Source organism: Marmota marmota, unplaced genomic scaffold (assembly GCF_001458135.2).
Source record: "Marmota marmota marmota unplaced genomic scaffold, marMar, whole genome shotgun sequence".
Classification (NCBI taxonomy): Eukaryota; Metazoa; Chordata; class Mammalia; order Rodentia; family Sciuridae; genus Marmota; species Marmota marmota.
In genome coordinates this window covers 2526352-2545573 of record NW_026000221.1, presented here as the reverse complement: position 1 = coordinate 2545573, position 19222 = coordinate 2526352, and the positions used below count along the sequence as shown (strand labels likewise).

The window sequence follows — 19222 nt, the reverse complement described above, 5'->3', positions numbered from 1 at the left end:
CTCTCACCTTCTAGTTATCAATCATGCTCAAGAGTCATTTCCGTCATAGCTATTCTGTCCTCACATTGGTATTGTGCCAGAGCAATCCCTACCTCCAGAGACCTCTGAAGAGCAGAATGGATCTGGCCCACTCATAGGTTGATCTGGAGACTGCACAGCTGTGGGGTGATTTTTCCAGAGGGTGTTTTACAAACCACTGCATGCTGCTGCATGTCATGAGGCTGCAGAGCTTAGTCACAATTCTTTCATAGCTTGGAGAACTATAGTTAGAAGTGCAGAAAGAACACGGGAAAGGGGAAGAACAGAATCTCTGTAAGAACCTCGTGGGCCCAGATAAGTTTTGAGGTTGCTAATTGGACAGAAACCTGACTCAAGATGAGATGTGAAGGTGTTATGCTAGCAGCGTGGCACTGGAAAAACCATGATGACCTAAGAGAGTTCAGTAGAGTTGGGGAGGCAGGCACACATGTCAGGATATATGCTATGGGAACATAAATCAGGCAGTGACCATATCTAAGAAACCCCCATGGCAGATAGGGAATATGAGCAGTTTGACAAGAGGACAAAGGGTGTTCCAGGCAGGAGGAGCATGTTCAGAGACATCCTTTATGTAGCATGACAGTCTCAGGAAATCAAGGGTAGCATGGGGTGGCTAAACATGTGCAGGAGTGCCAGGAAGCAATGCTGTAGCAGTAGTTGAAGGGTGTTATTTATGGCAGGCTTGGAACTTAGGGTGATAGGGAGCCATCAGAGTGGGCAGAGGTGCCTCTGTTGTCTGTGGTGAAAGTCTGGTGATAGGAGAATAATGAGTGGTAAGGAAGCTGAAGGAGGGCAGGGAGGGGAATGAGAAGTGAGGAGGCTGAGGTTCTGCACATGGCTTGGACAGAGCTTGGCGTTGCACTTGGTGGTGGCCATCGGCACTTGGGTGCAATGGGGCATGCAGGAAAGGATGACTTATGCTTGAGTGGCATGGTATATGATAATGCCACTGATGAGGCCAAAAGACACAGAGGAATTCAAGGGGTCTAGGGGACTGATAAACAGACCCTTGATATAGGCAGTCACAATGCAATTCTGGTGCCCAGCAACCAGGTGTGCACTGGCCTGGAGACTAGGAATCACTAGCATGTTGGCATAGAGCCCCTTGGCTACAGTCAGAGGAGGGAAACACAAAGAGCATCACTCTTAAAAAGTAAGTGTGAGCAGTACCTGCCAGATGTGGGGCTAATGGCTTCTCTCTGGAGAACACTGTCAACTTCCTGCAGAGGCAGCCCTAGACACACCCTACAGGTCTGCTAGAGCATAGATGAGTCTGCTCCAGTCTGAAAGGGACTAAGCTGCCAGTAATCAACCCTGACCACAGGCCTCCTCTACTGAAGGAGTGGAGGCCTCCAGATTAGCTTTTAGTCCAAAGATGTTGGGTTTTTGGTCTGTGAAGCACTTTTGTAGTAAAGCCAGATAGTGCCAGGAAACCAGTGACAACTCTTCCTAAAACACAGGCACATGCATACTATTCCTGCTTAAGAGGGAGCACAGGACCTGTTTGCAAGAGATATCTTAAAACAGTGCATTACCACAAGAAATGGGATCAGTTAATTGTTTCAGAAAAACTTTGATCCTCTGGGTCTCTGTCTAGTATTATGAGTCCTTAAGATTTGTGGTGCCCTGACAAGGCACAGTACAAATCTCTCTCATCATAGGGGCCTAAGTCACCTAACCCCTGCAGAGGGGCCTGGTGACACAGCAGCCCAGAGGGTCCAGGAGTTCTTCTGTCAGCCAGATGACTTGAGATGCTCTCAGGGTCATAGAGATGTTAGGTGTGAACCTGGTGGTCCCCAGTGTAAGGAGGAGTGTGAGAGTAACAAGGACTCCTAGTCCCGTGATCTAGACTGTTGGAACTGGAGGGGTTCACACACCATAGAGCCTGACCTGTTTCTCAGTACTGGAGAGACCTGTCCATTTGGTTCAGTGGGTTGAACATGATGTTCCATAGGACAGGCATCAAGGAGATTCCAGAACAAGCTGAGATTCCTCACATCCCCTTTCCCAGCACCCTGAATTGGCCCTTTTGAACTACTTATGATAATCATATAAATGACTAGGGTTACTTATTGTCTCTTTCCCCACCGGCTCAGGAGGGCAGGGATCACTTCTGCCTGGCATAGAAGTGCACACGAGTGAACAGAAGGCTTTGAGTTAGCACATGCTACCCCAGAGATATAGTCAAGGAAGCCCTCCACCAGCTTGCAGCCTGATGGGAGATAGGGACATGCACACCGTTGCTGTGGCCTGAAGCCCGTAGAACCTTGAGGGTGGAGTAGCCAAACCCTAGCACTCACCCAAGAACTCAGAAGTGATAGATGGAGGGCCAAGAGCAAAGACAAAGGATAAAGGCAATCATGGTAAAACAGTTTCTGCAAATGCAGGGGAGATGAAGAAGAAGGCGGGCGTCTGGGAGAATTCCCCTGTGGCTCACTGTGTCCAAGGTTGGAATACAAGTAGTGCAAGGTGAAGCTTGACAGATGTGTCAGGCCTGCATGGTGGACAGAGGTCTTGATTTTATCTTGGGACTTGTGGCATCCCTGGCACACTTTGGAACTGGGACCAGGACATATTCTTATGTGTGTGCCGATTGCCTTGGCCATGGAGTAGAAGGTAGATTGGAATGAGTGGGGTAGCTCTTTGAAGGAGTTGTCTGCTACCACTTGATTAACATAGTGATAAGCTGGATGCAGTCATGTTGGAGGGTTGAAGAGGGCATCTTGTAGACTGCGGAGGTGGGGCATTGGGTTGAGATAGCCCCCTTTCCTCAGTGTACCCAAAGTACTCCAAGGGCCTTTTATCCCAACCTGGCTGTATATAATACTAAATTCTATACACTGCTCTTGCCTGTCTTGGATCAGGATAGTTATATAAAGATACTGCTTTCATCACAAAACCCAGATTTCTGGCTTTCTATCTTCATTCTAGTTGCAAGTAACACTCTTCTTTTTACTACAAATTTATTAGCCCCATCTCAAGTGTTATGACGATGCAACTTTTAAACAAGTATGTAGAACATAAACAAGAAATCCCATTTTCTTTTACATCATGAGGCATAAAGCAAGGCACTTAAGAGCAGTCACTGTTAGGATAACTGTTAAATGGAGATGACCAATAAAATTGATGTGCTAAGCTGAGCCTTTCTCTTCTTGGAGATCAAACTGCTCCAGCAGAGTGTGTAAATTGGGCTTAGAGAGTTTAGCAGCTGCAGGTGGTGTATGGCCAGGCCTGTGCCTGTCAGATGACCCGAGTGTACCTGGAAGAAAGGGGCTGTGATGTGATCCTGATTGGGTGTGCTCTTGCCTTCACAGTGTGCTTGCTGATCCGCTTCCAGGGCCACTGCCATGTCGAGCCGTGGTGGGAAGAAGAAGTCCACCAAGACCTCCAGGTCCGCCAAGGCAGGCGTCATCTTTCCTGTGGGGCGGATGCTGCGGTACATCAAGAAAGGCCACCCCAAGTACAGGATTGGAGTGGGGGCACCCGTGTACATGGCTGCTGTCTTGGAATACCTGACAGGTGAGTGTGCCAGGTCAACCATGGACACCTGGGCTCAGATAAGGCAGTTCTTATAAGTCTGCCAAGGACTGATAGGACTTTTTTCTGTTTCTTTTATTTTGAAGCTTTCCAAACCTACATAAAAGTTACAAAAATAGTATGACAACCATTATCATCTAGATTTTTCAGTTGTTAATAATTTTTCCCATTTGCTTTATGTCTCCTCAAGTATGTGTGTGTGCACGCATATGCTCACAGATGCCTCTGTTACTTATTTTTGGCTGTTACATAGTCCAATTTGAAAATACTTGGTTGCCACAATAACACCCTTTATGGTTTTGTTTGTTTCCCTTTCCTGATCCAGCATCCATTTCAGGATTATCCATTGCATCTGGCATTCAGGTTTGGCCAGCCTATACTAATCTTGACCAATTCTCCAGGTTTTTCCATTCTTAAAATGGAAGATTTAAAATCTTGACATTTTTGGAGAGTCCAGGCCAGTTGTTTTGCAGAATGTCCTTCCATCTGGGCTGGTCTCATGATTAGAGCAGGTGTCACTCTCGAAGGAGATGAGTCCTTTCCTGTGTATCACACCTGATATGGGTTTGTGCTGTCAGTGGTGATGTTCAGCTTGCTCATCCAGCTAAGTTGCACTTCTGCACATCTCATATCACAGTTGTCACCTAGTGGCTTTAGCATTCCTTGATGATCTTCCCTGAATCTGTTATTATTGCGGTAGTATGAAACAGCGACTTTTACATTTCTTTCATTTCCGTACTTCATTAGGGTAGCCTTCTTCTGTAAATAAGAGTTTTCCCTATGCCCTTCTCTTCTTTTTATTTTTTGTGCTACCAGTGTTAGATCATCATTTAATTTAGTGGGTTATACCCCATTCATGTTACTATTCCTTTTAACGCTCTAATTATCTCAGATTTGATCAACCTGATTCTTATGTCCCTTTGCTGTATCTCCACTGGTTTCTGTACATTTCCTTGCTGTCCAATACAATAAGACGTTCAGTCTCACCCTGGATTTCCTTGCCCCAGTTCTGAAATCAGCCATCTCTCCAAGGGATCCTTGGTCTTTTTTCAGATATAATCTTATTTGTGTTTTCATAAAAATTAAGGGGTGCTACCCTAGTTTTAGGAAGGTGAAAATCAGGCCTCTAAAGCATGAAAGGACTTGCCTACAATACAACATTTAAGAAGTTGAGAAAGGCCCCAGATCCTGCTGCCCTTCTGTAATGTTTTTACCACTTATTTCTCTATACATGAGCAGGTAGGTTGCATCGTGCCAAGAAGCAGCAGGCTTGATACTTTGCAGAGTCTTCTGAAAGAGGAGATTCAGCAAGACAGTTGGCTCTTCCAAAGTGGCACAGCCAGGCAGCAAATGAGCTGGATGGCTTTCTGCTTTCCCAGTTTCAATATGGCAAGGCCAAGGGTTTCCCTGAAGCAAACTCAGTCATGAGGAAGGTAAAGTTCTTGTGTTCACCTAGGCATGAAAAGTAATGGTTGTGCTCTGTTTACAAGGTGTTTGCACATATTCTGGGATTTTTGCCTTTCTATTTGGCAGAGACTTATAAGTGGGGAACCTGATAGCGTGAGCTAGGCATGATTTTTTTCATTACATGGATGAGGAAACAGAGGCCGAGAATTTAGGTGATACACCCAGGAAAGTTTTGTATAGCATTGACAATCAGCCAGAGTCCCGAGGAGGGGTCATTCTAGTTCTTGCATAGCAGTTTATATGCTATATGACAAAGGTTGAGTCACTTAACCTCTCTGGGCCCTATTTTCCTTACAACTCAGATGGAGACAACTGTCCCTACCCTCACCACTTCCAGGCTGCTGTGAGAGCCAAAGGAGCTTTATTTGAGCACAATGGAAAAGCTTCTGTGCTATACAAACCCAGACCCTGGCTTTTGGCTTCTGAATGTCATAATGACCTTGCCTCTTGGATGTTCTCAGACACTATCTTCAGGTTAAGTACAATATCATCATTTCTTCCTCTAGCATTCTCTGTTTTCTTGGCAGAGTGTGATGGGGAAGTACTATCATTCCATCATATCTTAGACTACTTGTGCTCCTCAGAATATCTGTATGGTTCCCTTGGCTGTGCCTAGCTGGTTCTGAATCTGACCCTGCTGCTCATGAAGTCAAGGTCAGAGGATCTTTACTCCTGGGAGGCTGGAGACCTTGTCTTTTGTCCTGCTTTTGTCCCTGGCCCAGCTATCATGGTGTGTGATAGTGATCATAAAGGATAGTGGGAATAGTCAGGGCAGCCCATCACTGTGGCTGGGAAAGTAACTCAAAGCTGTTCCTTACTCTATCATCAGCCTCATCAACTCATGCATATTAAAGAGTGATACACATATTTTACATTGTATAAAGTCCTAGCAGGGCTATAGTTGGCTGAATCTGAGCCATTTCTTCTGCCTGCACACAACATTGATTCATTGGCATGACCACTGCCCAGTGCCTGCTCCCCACATGGAGTCTGGCCCTAGTGACTTCAGAAGAATGTTCTGAGTGGTTAGTGCTGTGCTGTTACTCCTGTGGCCATTGTGTTCTCTGTGCTGATGGTATAAGAGCTGACCTCTGGGGCTGTGTCTGGTGCACACACATCCAGAACAGTGCTGTACACCATGCTAACTGCTCTTGGATGGTGACAACCCTCAGCCCATTGGGTTGGGATGTGGGAACAAAGGGGCACTTGGGAGCTCTTGGCATCTGCCTACTCTGAACTTTGGTTTGGTTGCCTGAGTGAGAAGGAGAGGTAGACCTAGGTCTCTTTCTTTTGTTGCACTGATCTTTGCTTTTGTTGCACTGAAGACCTTTTATCACTCATGTCCACACTTAATGAGCACCTGCTGTCTGCCAGGCTCTGTGCAAAGTCCTGCATGACAGCACAGGAATGATCAGGGCAGAATGGGCTCTGCTTCTTCCAGTCTAGTCTGGGAGAAACCAGCCAATTCAGACAATTACATTGTCACAAGCGCTATGAGGGAGGGGGTGAACAGGCCAAAGGAGGGCCCAGTGATCCAGGGACCTGGAGAGGAGCTAGCCAGGGAAAGCTTCTCTGAGGGGGAGATATCAGCTGAGTCCTGGGGAGGGATGGTCCAACCAGCTCTACAAGGACTTGAAGAGGAGCTCTGCCATTCATTTGACACACTTCCTTTGTGTCAACCCCTTCTCAGAGTGTGAGGAAGCTACAGAAAGGGAGAGGCTGGAGGACTATCCCCTCAGCAGCTTGGGGTCTAGTCAAGGATGTGGCCCAAACTTCATGGTCTAACACAAGGCAAACAGCTGGGGGAAGTCCCACCATTCAGCAGGTTCTCACCAAAGGCTATGATATGTCTGACATAGACAAGCACCTGCCCGCAGCGAACTTCCTGTCCAGAATCAGATCCAAGTAAGAAAAAGGCTGTAATGAGACAGAACCACTTATGCTTTGAGGCAGGAAAAGGGACTGAGTGGGGTTTGCAAATCCTGGAGGACTCTTGTTACCAGTGATGCCCTGCTTGTTGTCACCTGAAGACTCTATGAAAGTATTGTTTTCTCGTCCATATGGCCAAGCCTCTTATAGGTGGTGCAAATAATTGCAGGCATGGTGATGGGGGTGGGCCACACGGATGCCCATTTAAAGTAGCTTGGCTGGCCTCCTGCCTTCATAAGTCTCCAGTGAGAGACCAGGAGGGGTCTGGGTGCTCAGGGGTTGCTAGTAGGACTGCTGAGTTGCAGGGCCCACCTTCTGAAGCACTGAGCTGACATTTCCTTGGTGACCAGCTCGGGATACTTGGGACTCTGCCAAATTCTAGAGCTGGGAAGTTAAGAAGGTAGATCTTAGTGTCAGACTTGCCAGTTCTTATTTGTGGCCTTGGGCAAGCCACTTACAGCTGTGTGCTTTGGTTTGATCATCAGTAAAATGAGGATCCCTATCATTGCCTCTGAGAGTTGTTATGAGGCTGAAGAAGGAGCTGCATGTGTGGTTCTTTTTATTGCCCGTACCTGCATGTGCTCACATGTTGACCATTAGCATTATGGTTAAAGTGCAGGAGAGGAGGGGATCCCCAGTAATCCTGTCTGACTACTAGGGTGCCCCCTTTAAGGGATGGTGACAGGAACTGTCACTGCCCATCAGGGCCTGTTGTCCTTCCAGCTGCTCCAAACTTACCAGGCCTTCCCAGACACTGATAGATATCTTGGCAGCTTCAGGCCTGCTCCCTGAGTTATTTCAAGTAGCCACAGGACCTTCCTTCTAAAGCCTGTTATTACCCAACACCTCAGGATGCCCTATTTTGCCAGACTCTTCTGTCTGATGCAACAGGCTCCTTCTGTCCAGAGTTCCTGGCTCATTCGTGGAAACCACTAAGGATTTTCCAGGTTATCCAGGAGCTAAGCATGGTCCTGTTACACAACAGCTGAGGCCAAACCAGCCAAGGAATAGGTGACTTGGTGGCACCCCTGCAGGCCAGAGCCATGGGAACCCTGTTATAAGGACCTCTGTGAAGAGCACATTCTTCATGGAAATATTCTTCCTTATCCTTCTCAAGGATGGAGGGATATGAAGCCTTGCAACTTGAAGCTGGTTTCTGTTTCTTCTCTTGGTTGCAGAGTCCATTAATCTGCCATACTTAAAGGAAGGAAGCATTTGGAACAAATTTGAGTCTAACAACCAGACAACTCCTTCCCCAGATCTCTGTGCATCTAGCTTCAAGCTCTGCCTGACCCTTCCCAGAGCTCTTCCTGAAGATTGTGATACTGTCTCTTGGGCTCCTCAGTGTCCTGGGACTGACTGTCCTTGCTCTGTTTTGTCCCTTGACCTAGATGACCATAGAATCACCACCTTTTGGGTGCTATGAGACCTGGCAATGCATCTGAAACATTTAGCCAGCATTCATAGTGAACACTCAATAAGGACAGATAAAAACAAGTGTGATTATGCAGGAAACTGGGGTAGTCAGGGACAGCCTCTGCCCAGCCACCATCTTTGCACGCATTCTACCACTGATCTACAGCCTTTTAAATTTTATTTTGAGATAGTATCATACTAAATTGCCCAGGCTCGTCTTGAACTTGAAATTCTGCCTCAATCTCCCAAGTAGCTGGGGATTATAGGTGTGTGCCATTCGCCACAACTCTGTAGAACTTTTAGATTAATGGTGTTTTAAGGGAACCTGACTCTACTTAAGTCCAAGAACGAAACTAGACAGTGCTGGGGTGTAGGAAACATGTCAAAAAAAAAAAAAAAAAAACCATGTGATATGACTTTTCCCCTCCCCCTGAATTTTCATTGATGATGGGGTGTTTAATGACATATAAGTGGCACTTTACCAAAAAACATGGTCCTATGACTGAAATCAGGGCATGACCTAGACCCATTCTCCCTCTTTGGAGATGGATAAATGAAAAACTTTGTTGAGTTCCTTCATAAAGGAACTTGTTTTAATTTGGGACCACTGAGTAAAACAACCTTCTATACTGTAAGACTTTTCAGAGTCTCTTACATCCAGGTGTCATTGTGAATCTCCAGGAAAGGAAATGTGAGATGTAGTTGTTCCCAAGTTTTTACCACTAAAGTCTTTCAAGGAATAACAATAAAAATATTTTGCATAACAGAGCATAGACTGCTTGCTGGCTAAGCCCATGAGATGGCACTATTAAGAGTAAAGAATCAAAATAGAAAGTCATCTTAAAGAAGGAGCTTAGGTCTGGTTTGTTGTGCCATTGAGGAACCAGGCTGGACTAATAGCTAGCACGATCTAGGCCTTCCGTCTCTATACTGAGCCCGGCACATAGCTAGTGCTGGAACATGTAAGTGAGGAAGTCACTTTGGGAAGCCATACACTTATTATTCTGAGCTGAATCACTCATATGCTAGCTTGGGGACCTGTTCTAGACTCTGAGATTCAAGACAAGAGTCCCTACTCTCAGGGAGCTTGCCCTGGAAAGAAAAACCTTTCAACCAGACCCCAAGAAAATGGGCCTGGTTCCTTTATAATGACATTCTTTTTCTTGTTTGTCCAGAAACCCTACTACATAGACTGATCACACATCTTATTCTACCAACTTACCTCCTAGTGATTTAAGCTTGTTTGTAAAAGTCAAATCCACCTGCAGAGGACTTCTGACATTTAGCAGGATGGAAAGCACTACTTCTAGCTCCCAAGACTAGTATCACTGGAATATGCATAGACCCTCCCTAGGTGACCACTGCTTAGATCAGAGCTAAGCTCTGGTCTGTTTAAAATCTAGTATATTTTTGTTTCTTGTAGCTAGAATATATGTTCTTTTCTGTCTTGCTTGGATTTAGTCTATAAAATGATGATGACATCTAAATTTACATATTCCTAATCCTCCATGTTTTAAACCTTGGTCTTTTCTCTTGTATCTCTTCTCAATGACCAGAATCCCTACACTCCTCTGACAAGTACCCAGCATCCTGTAATAGTGGATGCTACAAATGTGAAGCTACCTTAGATTCATGGCTAACTATTGTGAAGTTTCAGGGCCAGATCCTGACCTGGAGAAGAAGCAGGGTCGCTGGGGTGATGTTATGGCCACTTTATAGACTGAATGAGGTTTAGTCCTCAGGCCTGGGGTTGCATCCTGCAATAGAATCCCAAGGAAAAGGGGTAGTTATTAGAAATACACCTGGCCATCTGGTTTTAGCTAACAAAATGATCATCCTCATTCCATGTTGCAACTTGTTTGATTTCTGATCTCTAACTCAGATCAGATTTGCCTGTCTTGGGTATTAGTCCTGGGAACCACACCTCTTTCCCACTCCCATCTCCCAGAAGTGAAGCAGAGAGAACCCTTTCCTGTCAGCTGCACATCCTGTTACACAGGTACTCATTTCAGCCAGGTTATCACACTTGGTACTTCTGATGTGGGAAAGAATGAATCTTATAAGCTTAGAAGATTGGGGTAGGCAGGGCCTGTAGTTGACTGAAAATCAGTCTCAAGCCTCTTTGCTGCTTTGTATCTGGGATACCCAAGTGTGTCCTGGACTTACCCAAGTAAACATAGAGCAGGAGGAAGAGGACAGTCAGGTTCAGATCTTAGTGCTCTATGGCCCCACATCCCTTGCATATTTGCATGACTGTACCTACCTTAGACTGACACTTCAGGTAAAGACCCAGCTAGTGCTTGATGGAACCTTCTGGGGTGTTGATGCTGCTCTAGGGCTCATGCTACTGTGTTAATTGTGTTCTACAGAGCCTTTTATGAGCCTCATTTTCTTTAATTAAAAATATACACATACACAGAAAATGAAGAAGAACTTTAAGGAGCCAGGAGGTTACAACTAGAATAAAGCTGGAGACCCTGAAATTCAAACTTCAGGGTGCTGGATACCTTGTGTGTGCAGACTGCATTTGAATGCATGGTCCCTTTTTTGGTTATGTGAGTAATTTGTGTTTGAAATTTAAGAAGCTAAAACTCACTCAATCCTACTACCCAGAGATAGCAGCTGGCACTGCATGCCTTTTATGTGTGTATGTATAAAAGAGATAGATGTTAGTCTAATTATTTGTTTTTATTAACATACATTATTGATGATTTTATTTGATAACCAATCGTCTCATCACAGAGACTCATATATAATCTTATAAAGCCACTTATGAAATGATTAAGGAGGTGCTTCCACATCAACCCTCCTTCAGTCTCCTAAGGGAAAGATGTCTCCAGGGTAGACATTCAGGGAGAACTTGAAGAAGACTCAGTTCCTCACTATGTGCCTTTGGTGCTTGTCACCATGTGTGCACATCATTATGTGCCTTAAGATGTGGTATCCTGTGGCCAGCACATTAACAGACCCAAGTGGGTCAGGCCTAGAGCCTGGGAGTCACCAAGTCAGGGATGTCCTCCAGTTCTTCACTGCCTTACCCAAGATGTGGATGTACAGTGTGGCTTGAGGATGTGCTGCTTCCAGGGCACATGAATCTGCTGTAGAGCTCAAAAACTGAGTTTTCATGTAGTCCTTCATTTGGTCCTTCTAAAAAGTCCATAAAATTGTCCAGGAGAGTACAAATGTGACCTGGGCCTACTCCATGAAATAATGGTCTCATTTTTCTCTTTTCTCCTAGGTCTAGGTGTTGGACTACAACACTTGGATTGGAGAGAGGAAAGGCCTCAGTGCTTCTTTTTGCAGATATTTCTTCCAGTCTGTGGCTTGTCTTCTCATTCCCTTTATAGTGTTTTCACAGGGTAGAAAATTTTAATTTCAATGAAGTCCAGCCTGAAAAGTATTTCTTTCAGGAATGAGCCTTTGGTAATGATCATCACCAAACCCAACCAAGGTCATCTAAATTTTTCTCCTATATCATTTTCCAGGAGATTTACAGTCTCACACACTATATTTAGGTCTATAATTCATTTGTTAATTAATTTTCACAAGGATGTAAGGCGAAATTTATATAGATTATTTTTTTCCTTTTTTTTTTTTAACATGTGGATGTTCAGATGTCTAGCACCATTCTTGAAAAAAATCTCATTGCTTTTTTCTTTTTTTTTTTTTTTGGTACTGGGGATTAAATCTAGGGGCACTCAAAAACTGAGCCACATCACCAGCCCATTTTTATTGTTTTATTTTGAGATAGGGTCTTGCTAAGTTGCTCAGGGCCTTGCTAAGTTGCTGAGGCTGAGTTTGAACTTGTGATCCTCTTGCCTTAGCCTCCTGAGCTATTGGGATTACAGATGTTGCCAATGTATCCTGCCCCTCATTCAAATTAACTAGAAATCTTTAATGGTCAAGGAGTCTCACTGTTCTCTCATGATATCCCTTTGAAGGGCAATATGCAGTTTTCATTTGTGCCATCAGGATCAACAGAGAGGTAGACAAGTTCCACGTTAAGTGTACTGTATTTGCTTGAGCCAACAGACAAGCTCACAACACCACTAAATCTGGTTCTGGTTTTAGACAATGAAAAGGTGCGACCAAAACTAAATGTGAGTTTTTTCATCTGGGATCACTGTACTTTTGATTGAGGTGTATCTCTTAGAATTTCATTTAGTAAGCATCTTTGTGGTAAATATTCTCAAGTTGTTTTTGAACATGTGTTTATCTCATCTATGAAATTTTCAGCCATTATTTATTTAACAAAATCTATTCTAATTTCATTTTGGAACACAAATTAAGCATATATTAGTTTTTTTTATCTTCCATATCTATTAATCTCGTCCATATTGTTTATTCATGTCTTTCTGGATTACTTTCTGGATAATTATTTCTGATCTGTCTTCTAGAACTATCTTCCAGTTTGCTAATTTTCTCTTCAACTATGTCTAATTTACTGCTTAATTTGGTCACTAAATTTTAATTTTCAGTTATTATACTTTAATTTCTATAATTTTATTGGATCTCTTCTGGATTTGCTTGTCTTTATATAATCTTTTCACTTTGAGTTATCTTTTTTTAAAATAAAATTTTAAAATAAATTTCACATAGTTATTTTACATGCTGTTAAGAATATAAGTCTTTATGAGTCTATTTCTGCTGTACTTTGAGTCATTCTTAGGAAATCCTGACCCTCCTCAAGGTTATAAAAGAATGTCTTTATGCTTTTGCCTAGTATTTTTAAAGGTTTCATTTGTCATATTTTTCCTTTGAACCTTTTGGAAGTTATTCTTAAATATGGTGTGAGATACAGATCAAGTTATTTTTGTCCCATATGCTTACCTAGTTATCCCAGCACAATTAATTGAATATCCCATCTTTTCCCTGGTGATCTGAGATGCTACCTTTATCAGACACAGAATTACTAGATATAATTAGCGCTATTTCAGGACATCTTTTTCTGCCTTGTTGATCTTTCTGTCTTATTATAAAATACTTTGTTTCTCATACATACTAGGTCTTTCATGTTTTTTCTCATACATACTAGGTCTTTTGTTGACTTTATTTTCTTTAATAAGTAATAATACCCATGGCAAAATTCACATGATAATAAAGGGTCTGCAATAGACTTGCATCTCCCTCCTAGCTCCTTCATGTGCCCATTTCTCTTCCCAGGATTTTCTTGTATATGGTATACATCTTTTGAAGAATATTCTTTTTTATTTCAAAATAAATCTTGAAAATGAAATGCCAAAAAATAGGAGGGTAATGGGTGCGTGTAGTATGCAGAGGTTGATGACTTATTTACATTTGGACCAATGTAAGTGTTGGGAGGATCTGAGAGTCTTTGATCTCACCCTAACCCCCCTCAACCTGCTCAGTTCCCCAGTCAAACTCAAGTCTCCACTTGGGTTTGGGAGACTGCACCTGCCTGCTTTCTGGGCCTGTCCAGGGCTTTCCTCTGGATGGTAGCTTTTTAGTTCATGCCACCTGTAGTGGATCCTGCTATTCTAATACATGAAAGCAGGCCAGTGCCTTGGAGAACACCCCTGCACCTCCATCCCTCATCACTGCCTGACCATTGCAATGTTCAGCTCAGTCTTCAGCAGTCTATCTGGAGTGACCTACTTAGGAAAGACCTACCACTCCCTGAGCAAGGGCAGGGTGCCAAGCTGGGTGCCAGGGGTTGAAAGGAACATTGTTGACTTCCATGGATGTGTATTGAGTGCCTGTATGTGCCAGTCGTGTCAGAGGCCATGTCAGTGACTTGAGGGTGGAGACTGCTCCCTGCACCTCACCCTTGCCTTTGCTCAGCTCCCAGCACAAGGCCTGGCATTTCACAGCTGCAGGAAAAATAGTTATTTTATTGAAGGATGAGAAAACCAGTTAGCAGGAGGAGGAAATAATTAATAATGTAAGATGCAGGAAGCTGATGAGAGCTAAACTACTCCCTTGGATGTTTAAATGAAGAATAAGTAGGATTAACAGGCGAGCACAGTAGACCACATCTATCTAAGGAGGTTCATGGGGCAGCGTAGCTATTGTTGGCAAATAGGAGGGTTTTAGAAGCATTGCAGGGACTGCTCTGTCTCTCTGTACCGTAAAGTCACCACATATGTCTCAGTTCTACTTTGAAAAGCATAAGTGGCCAGAAGCTGAAAAGCAGCCCACCTGGTTAAAGATTGCAGTGTTCTGGCAAGGGTGCTACCCATACCCCAGGGTGCCTCTGTACGTGGCTTCAAAAAGAACTACTTACTGAGAGAAGGAAATGGGTCAGAATTCTGCATCTATCTTCTCTCCCAATGTCTCCCTGCTAAAATATCAGCAACTGATGGAACACATTTACAGTTCTCTTGTTTTCTTTCCCTGACTAGAGGGCTATATGTGTAGTCAACCCAGAATAAAATAGCATAAAAGAAAAAGCCACTCCTCAGAGCTATAAATAAGTTGTAACAAGAAGGTAAACCCAAAGGGTATTAATCACAGTCTGCCTCCTTCTGTCTGTCTCTTCCTGTCACCCCTTCCAGTTCTGTTTGCCAGAAGATGACATAAATCCTCCTTGGATTTGTCTGGCTGCCCGGTTCAGCCTACTGTTCTGACCCCTGCCCCACTCCTTTCTTTCTTCTTGTCCCACCCCAGCCCCTTTTCAGGCAAGTGTATCTTTTGTTCTATGGCTGGCAAGCATGGGTTCCCTGGTATCCAGAGCTGCTTCCTTTATAGGTGGTGCCTCACACTGAGGTGTCCTCTGTGTTAGCATTGTGTTGTGACCAAAATATCCAACAAAATTAACAAAAAGTTAATTTTAACTCATGGTTTTAGAGATTCAGTCCATGGTTAGCTCTGGGCTGGAGGTGAGACCATCATGATGGAAGGGCATGATGAGGGAAAGCTGCCAGCTCATGGCAGAGGCACTAGGGACAAAATATAATTCCCAGAGCCATGCCCCTAGTGACCTGCTTCCTCCTGCCATGCCCCACCTGTCTAGTTACTACCCATTAATCCATTTGATGGATTAATCCATTGATTAAGTTACAGCTCTCGTAATCTGATCATTTCACCTCTGAACATTGCTATATTGTCTCACACATGAGCTTTTGGGGGATACCTCATATCCAAACCACAACATCCTCTCATGGGTGTGCATGATACCATTCCCATTTATCTACAGAGGATCTCTCCGGGTCTTTAAAAATGTTGGTTCTCTTCATTTCAGGCCTACAGAGGTGGGGAAACGGTTTGGAAAGCCAGGGCTCTGGAAATGGCTAATTATTGACTTTTCTTGCTATCAATATCCTGACTAATGCTCCTTATAGGAATTGATAGCTGAGGCAGTCTTTGGTTAACATTTATCTATTGCCTCTTTCAATCTTGATATTGACTGCTAAGAGTCAATATCTGCTGCTCATTCAGAAAACGAAGGCATTTACCTGGAGCAGCATCATTTTTCTCGTCCCCTTACCCCATCCTTCAGCAGTATCTATTCCAGAGGCAGAGACGGTGGCTTGTAATTGTTTTGGGGGTGAAGAGAAAGTGCTTTTGAGTTCTAGGTGATGACAGCAGTTTAAGTTCTAACATCTGCCATATGCCGAGCACATAACCATGTGCCAGACACTGCTTTATGTTGAGCAGCTCACTGAATCCTCAAACCACCATTTTGCTTACGAGGAAACAGGCTCAGAGAGTTTAAGGAACTTCTCTAAACTCACTCACCACAGTGCCCCATCTCCAGAAGAACAGTTTCTACAGGCTGTCTGTGTGTTAACTGCCAAGGGACTAAGGACCACTTAGTCCACTATGCAGTTCATCTTAAAGCAGCCAGTGGATACCTCATGAGGACTAGTGTGTGCCTAGTCCCCCAGGCATGGCTCCTGTTCTCTATGAAGCTGCAGCCTAAGGGAATAGACTTGGAGGCAGTCATAGGCAGCTTCCAGAGCATATGGTATGTGCCTTCAAAGGCTGGAAACATTCCTGTGGCCTGATGTGGTCAGGGAGGACAGGGTCTTGTGAGATGGGGCAGGGATAAGGAAAATGAGAACATACAGGAGGAAATGGGTATGAGCAAGGGTGGGGGTTCCTTGGAGTTTTGTGTGCTGGGCTACAAAGAAGGGACAGTGTGAAAAGTGACAGAGGTGCTGGCAGTAAGTAACAGCTACAGAACAAGTAAGGTACCAAGGGAAAGCACTAGCCTGACCAGGGCAACACAAGGAGCCCCAGTAGGCCTCAGAGAGGACTTTGCCCAAGCAGGTATGCAGAGGTTGTACTGCTCTGGTGCTGGGAGGGACTGGAGGGCAAGAAGCTTTTTGGTCAGTGTCCCTTCACTAGAGAAGGGGATATGTGGAGTCCTGGTGACAGAGCTTAGGCACGTGCTTAAACAGTGCTGGCCCTTAGCCTCTGGAATCTACAGGTAGATGGGACAGAGACTGATCTTGTAAAGATGTACCCCAGAACTGTAATTGCTCTTGGAGTTCTTATTTCTAGGACACACTCATTGCTCTAGAAACCACTATGAAAAGCAACCTGAAAAAATTTCCTGCACTCAGAACCCTTTTTGTGAGAAGCCAGATAAGCAATCTGGACCTGAATGTCCAAGGCCTGTGACATTCTAGTAGCAAAGGCCAGTTGGGGCAGCACAGAGTAGAGCTGCCTGCTACTTCTCATTTACTCTGTTTTTCAGTTTTAATTTGGAAATGAAAATGCAGATGATAAATCCTAATAGTTCAAAAAAGCATAGAGCACAGGTCTCCCTCTGGCCTAGTCCCTGCTCCCAGTCCCTGTTGCCATGATGCCTAGGTGAGAGCATAGACCCCTACCTCAAATGACAGTCTATGGAATGTACCCACCCGGTCCACTCCTTGTTTTCCCCTCTTAAAAGTCCATCTGGGAAATAGTACCATGACAAGGTTCTTAAATGAATTTCCTCTTTACATTATACTCTTCAAATCATTTCATTTCAGCAGCCATCTCTGATTGTTCACCCCATCCTAAGATGAATTAAGAACAAATGGCTGTGGTTTTTCATATTAAAACAAACATACACATTAACCATTTCCTTGTATGTTAATTTAGAGTCCTTGAAAGCAAGTGTTTGGTGGTGCGGAAGGCCCTACCCAGCTGCCAGCCAGGCCAGGGGTTAGAACAGGTTTGGGGACCTTTCTCAGGCAGCTCCCTCCAACCCCTTCCCGCCTCAGGCCTGAACTTCTGCTGCCTCAGCAGAAAGCTCTGGTCCTTTTTCTCCTATTGTGGTAAGACAAAAGACCCAGACACTATCCCAAGGCAGAGACTGCCTGTGGGGCCGCTCTGGGTGCTGTGTTCCATCAAGGCAGGTCTGGCAGCACTGAGGTTAATCAAGTTCAAGTGCATTTTCCAAACATATGTAAACTGTTAAGTGTAACAGCAAAGAATAAACTATCGGGGGAGGAAACACCAGGTTTTTTGTTGCTTTTCTCCTCTTTTGCTTCTTACACACATCCCTCCATCCAGTTATTTAGGTAGAGGAAATAGGGCTAAGGGGGAAGTATTGTTTTCTTTCCCTAGTAATCAAGTCTGCTGCACTTTTTATTTTGTAATAGTGTAGTTGTAGCCTCAGTAAAAATAGCTTGTATTTATCAAGTTTTCAATTCAATGGTAACTCATTAAACCTCACAAGCCTGAGAGGTAACCTCAAGCCCTGCTTTATAGAATGGGAAACAAAGCCTTGTCTCACAGCAAAGTGCAGGAGCTGGGTCATCAACCCAGTGCTGACAGCTAACCGCAGCTCTAAGCAGTGTGCATGCTTGCTGCCTCCACTGCAGACGGGCAAGCCTTCAAGAGAGGAGGAAGCGTTCCTGATGGGGAGCTCTTCAGGCATTGGGCTGGGTTGATGGGTTAGAGCAAGGTAATATTTGCCAGCAATCACAATATGCCCATCTTGTTAATGTGTATGATATAAAATGACTTTTTTCTTTATTGTTAAACATGGAAGACAGCATCCTCTAGAACTTACTTTAGAAATTCCCAAGTTAAGCTGTGTTTCTGGCTTATTGGAAAACCGTGGGAAGGTGGGAGACTGGACCAGATGCTGCCTCTGAGATCCTTGACTCTTAGACTTGACAGCAAGGAATAAGCTTGTCAGACTCTGAACCATCTCTGGTGAAGTAGAAGAGTGGTTCATGAACAAAATACTTTGTATTTGATAAAGGAAATATTTTCTTTCATCACTGCCATAAGCTTTACTTTCTCTGTAGAATGCTTAGTTCTTTTGAGGCCCCTGGGATAGGCAGATTGGGGAACTTCACTGTGGCCTAGAGTTTGGTTGATAGTTCTGCAGTGTCAGTCCCTGTCACCCTGTGGAAAGGTGGGGGTGATTCTGGGATGCAGCTGCAAACACTTGGGGTCAACTAGGGAATTAAGGAGGCTGTGGTGTGGTCAGGATGCAGGAAGCTCTTAACAGACGCCCTCCCATTGGGGTTGATTGGGTTAAGGTCTTCAGAAATGGTGTAAAATAGCTCTGAACCCAGTGAACTGCTGATGGAAGGATGGGAGATTTGAAAGAAATACAATAAACAGATTCCTTATCGTGTTTCTGGCTTTGTAGCAAATATCTCTTTTCACCTTGGGATTACATGAACATTGGCTTTCTTTGATTTCTGGTTGTTCTTTTCAGTCTTTCCTTTGTTAGATGAGATGCTTCAAACAGGTCTGTAAAGTCCCAGAATCTTTCCTATTGCAAGGTTTGTGTTTGGAATTTGGCGCAGCTTCTTTTCATCACCTGTTAGCTGTTAGGAGTCTAATGCTATAAACCATGACTTCATCTCCCTAAAGGAAGATAGGAGAAATGCTTCCATACAACAGATATGGTTTAGTTAAA

At 44.1% G+C, this 19222-nt stretch overlaps 1 protein-coding gene across 4 annotated transcripts in view; it reads left to right on the top strand.

Annotated features, from left to right (window-relative positions):
- Window positions 1-3327: 3327 nt before the first annotated feature.
- The window catches only part of LOC107144743 (core histone macro-H2A.1), a 53363-nt gene continuing 37468 nt past the window's right edge, over window positions 3328-19222 (top strand). For all 4 annotated transcript variants that reach the window (XM_015488582.2, XM_015488580.2, XM_015488581.2 and 1 more), the window contains exon 1: window positions 3328-3558. In XM_015488582.2, coding sequence (XP_015344068.1) covers window positions 3387-3558 — 172 coding nt within the window. In that variant the 5' untranslated portion in view covers window positions 3328-3386. The remainder of the gene's footprint in view (window positions 3559-19222) is intronic.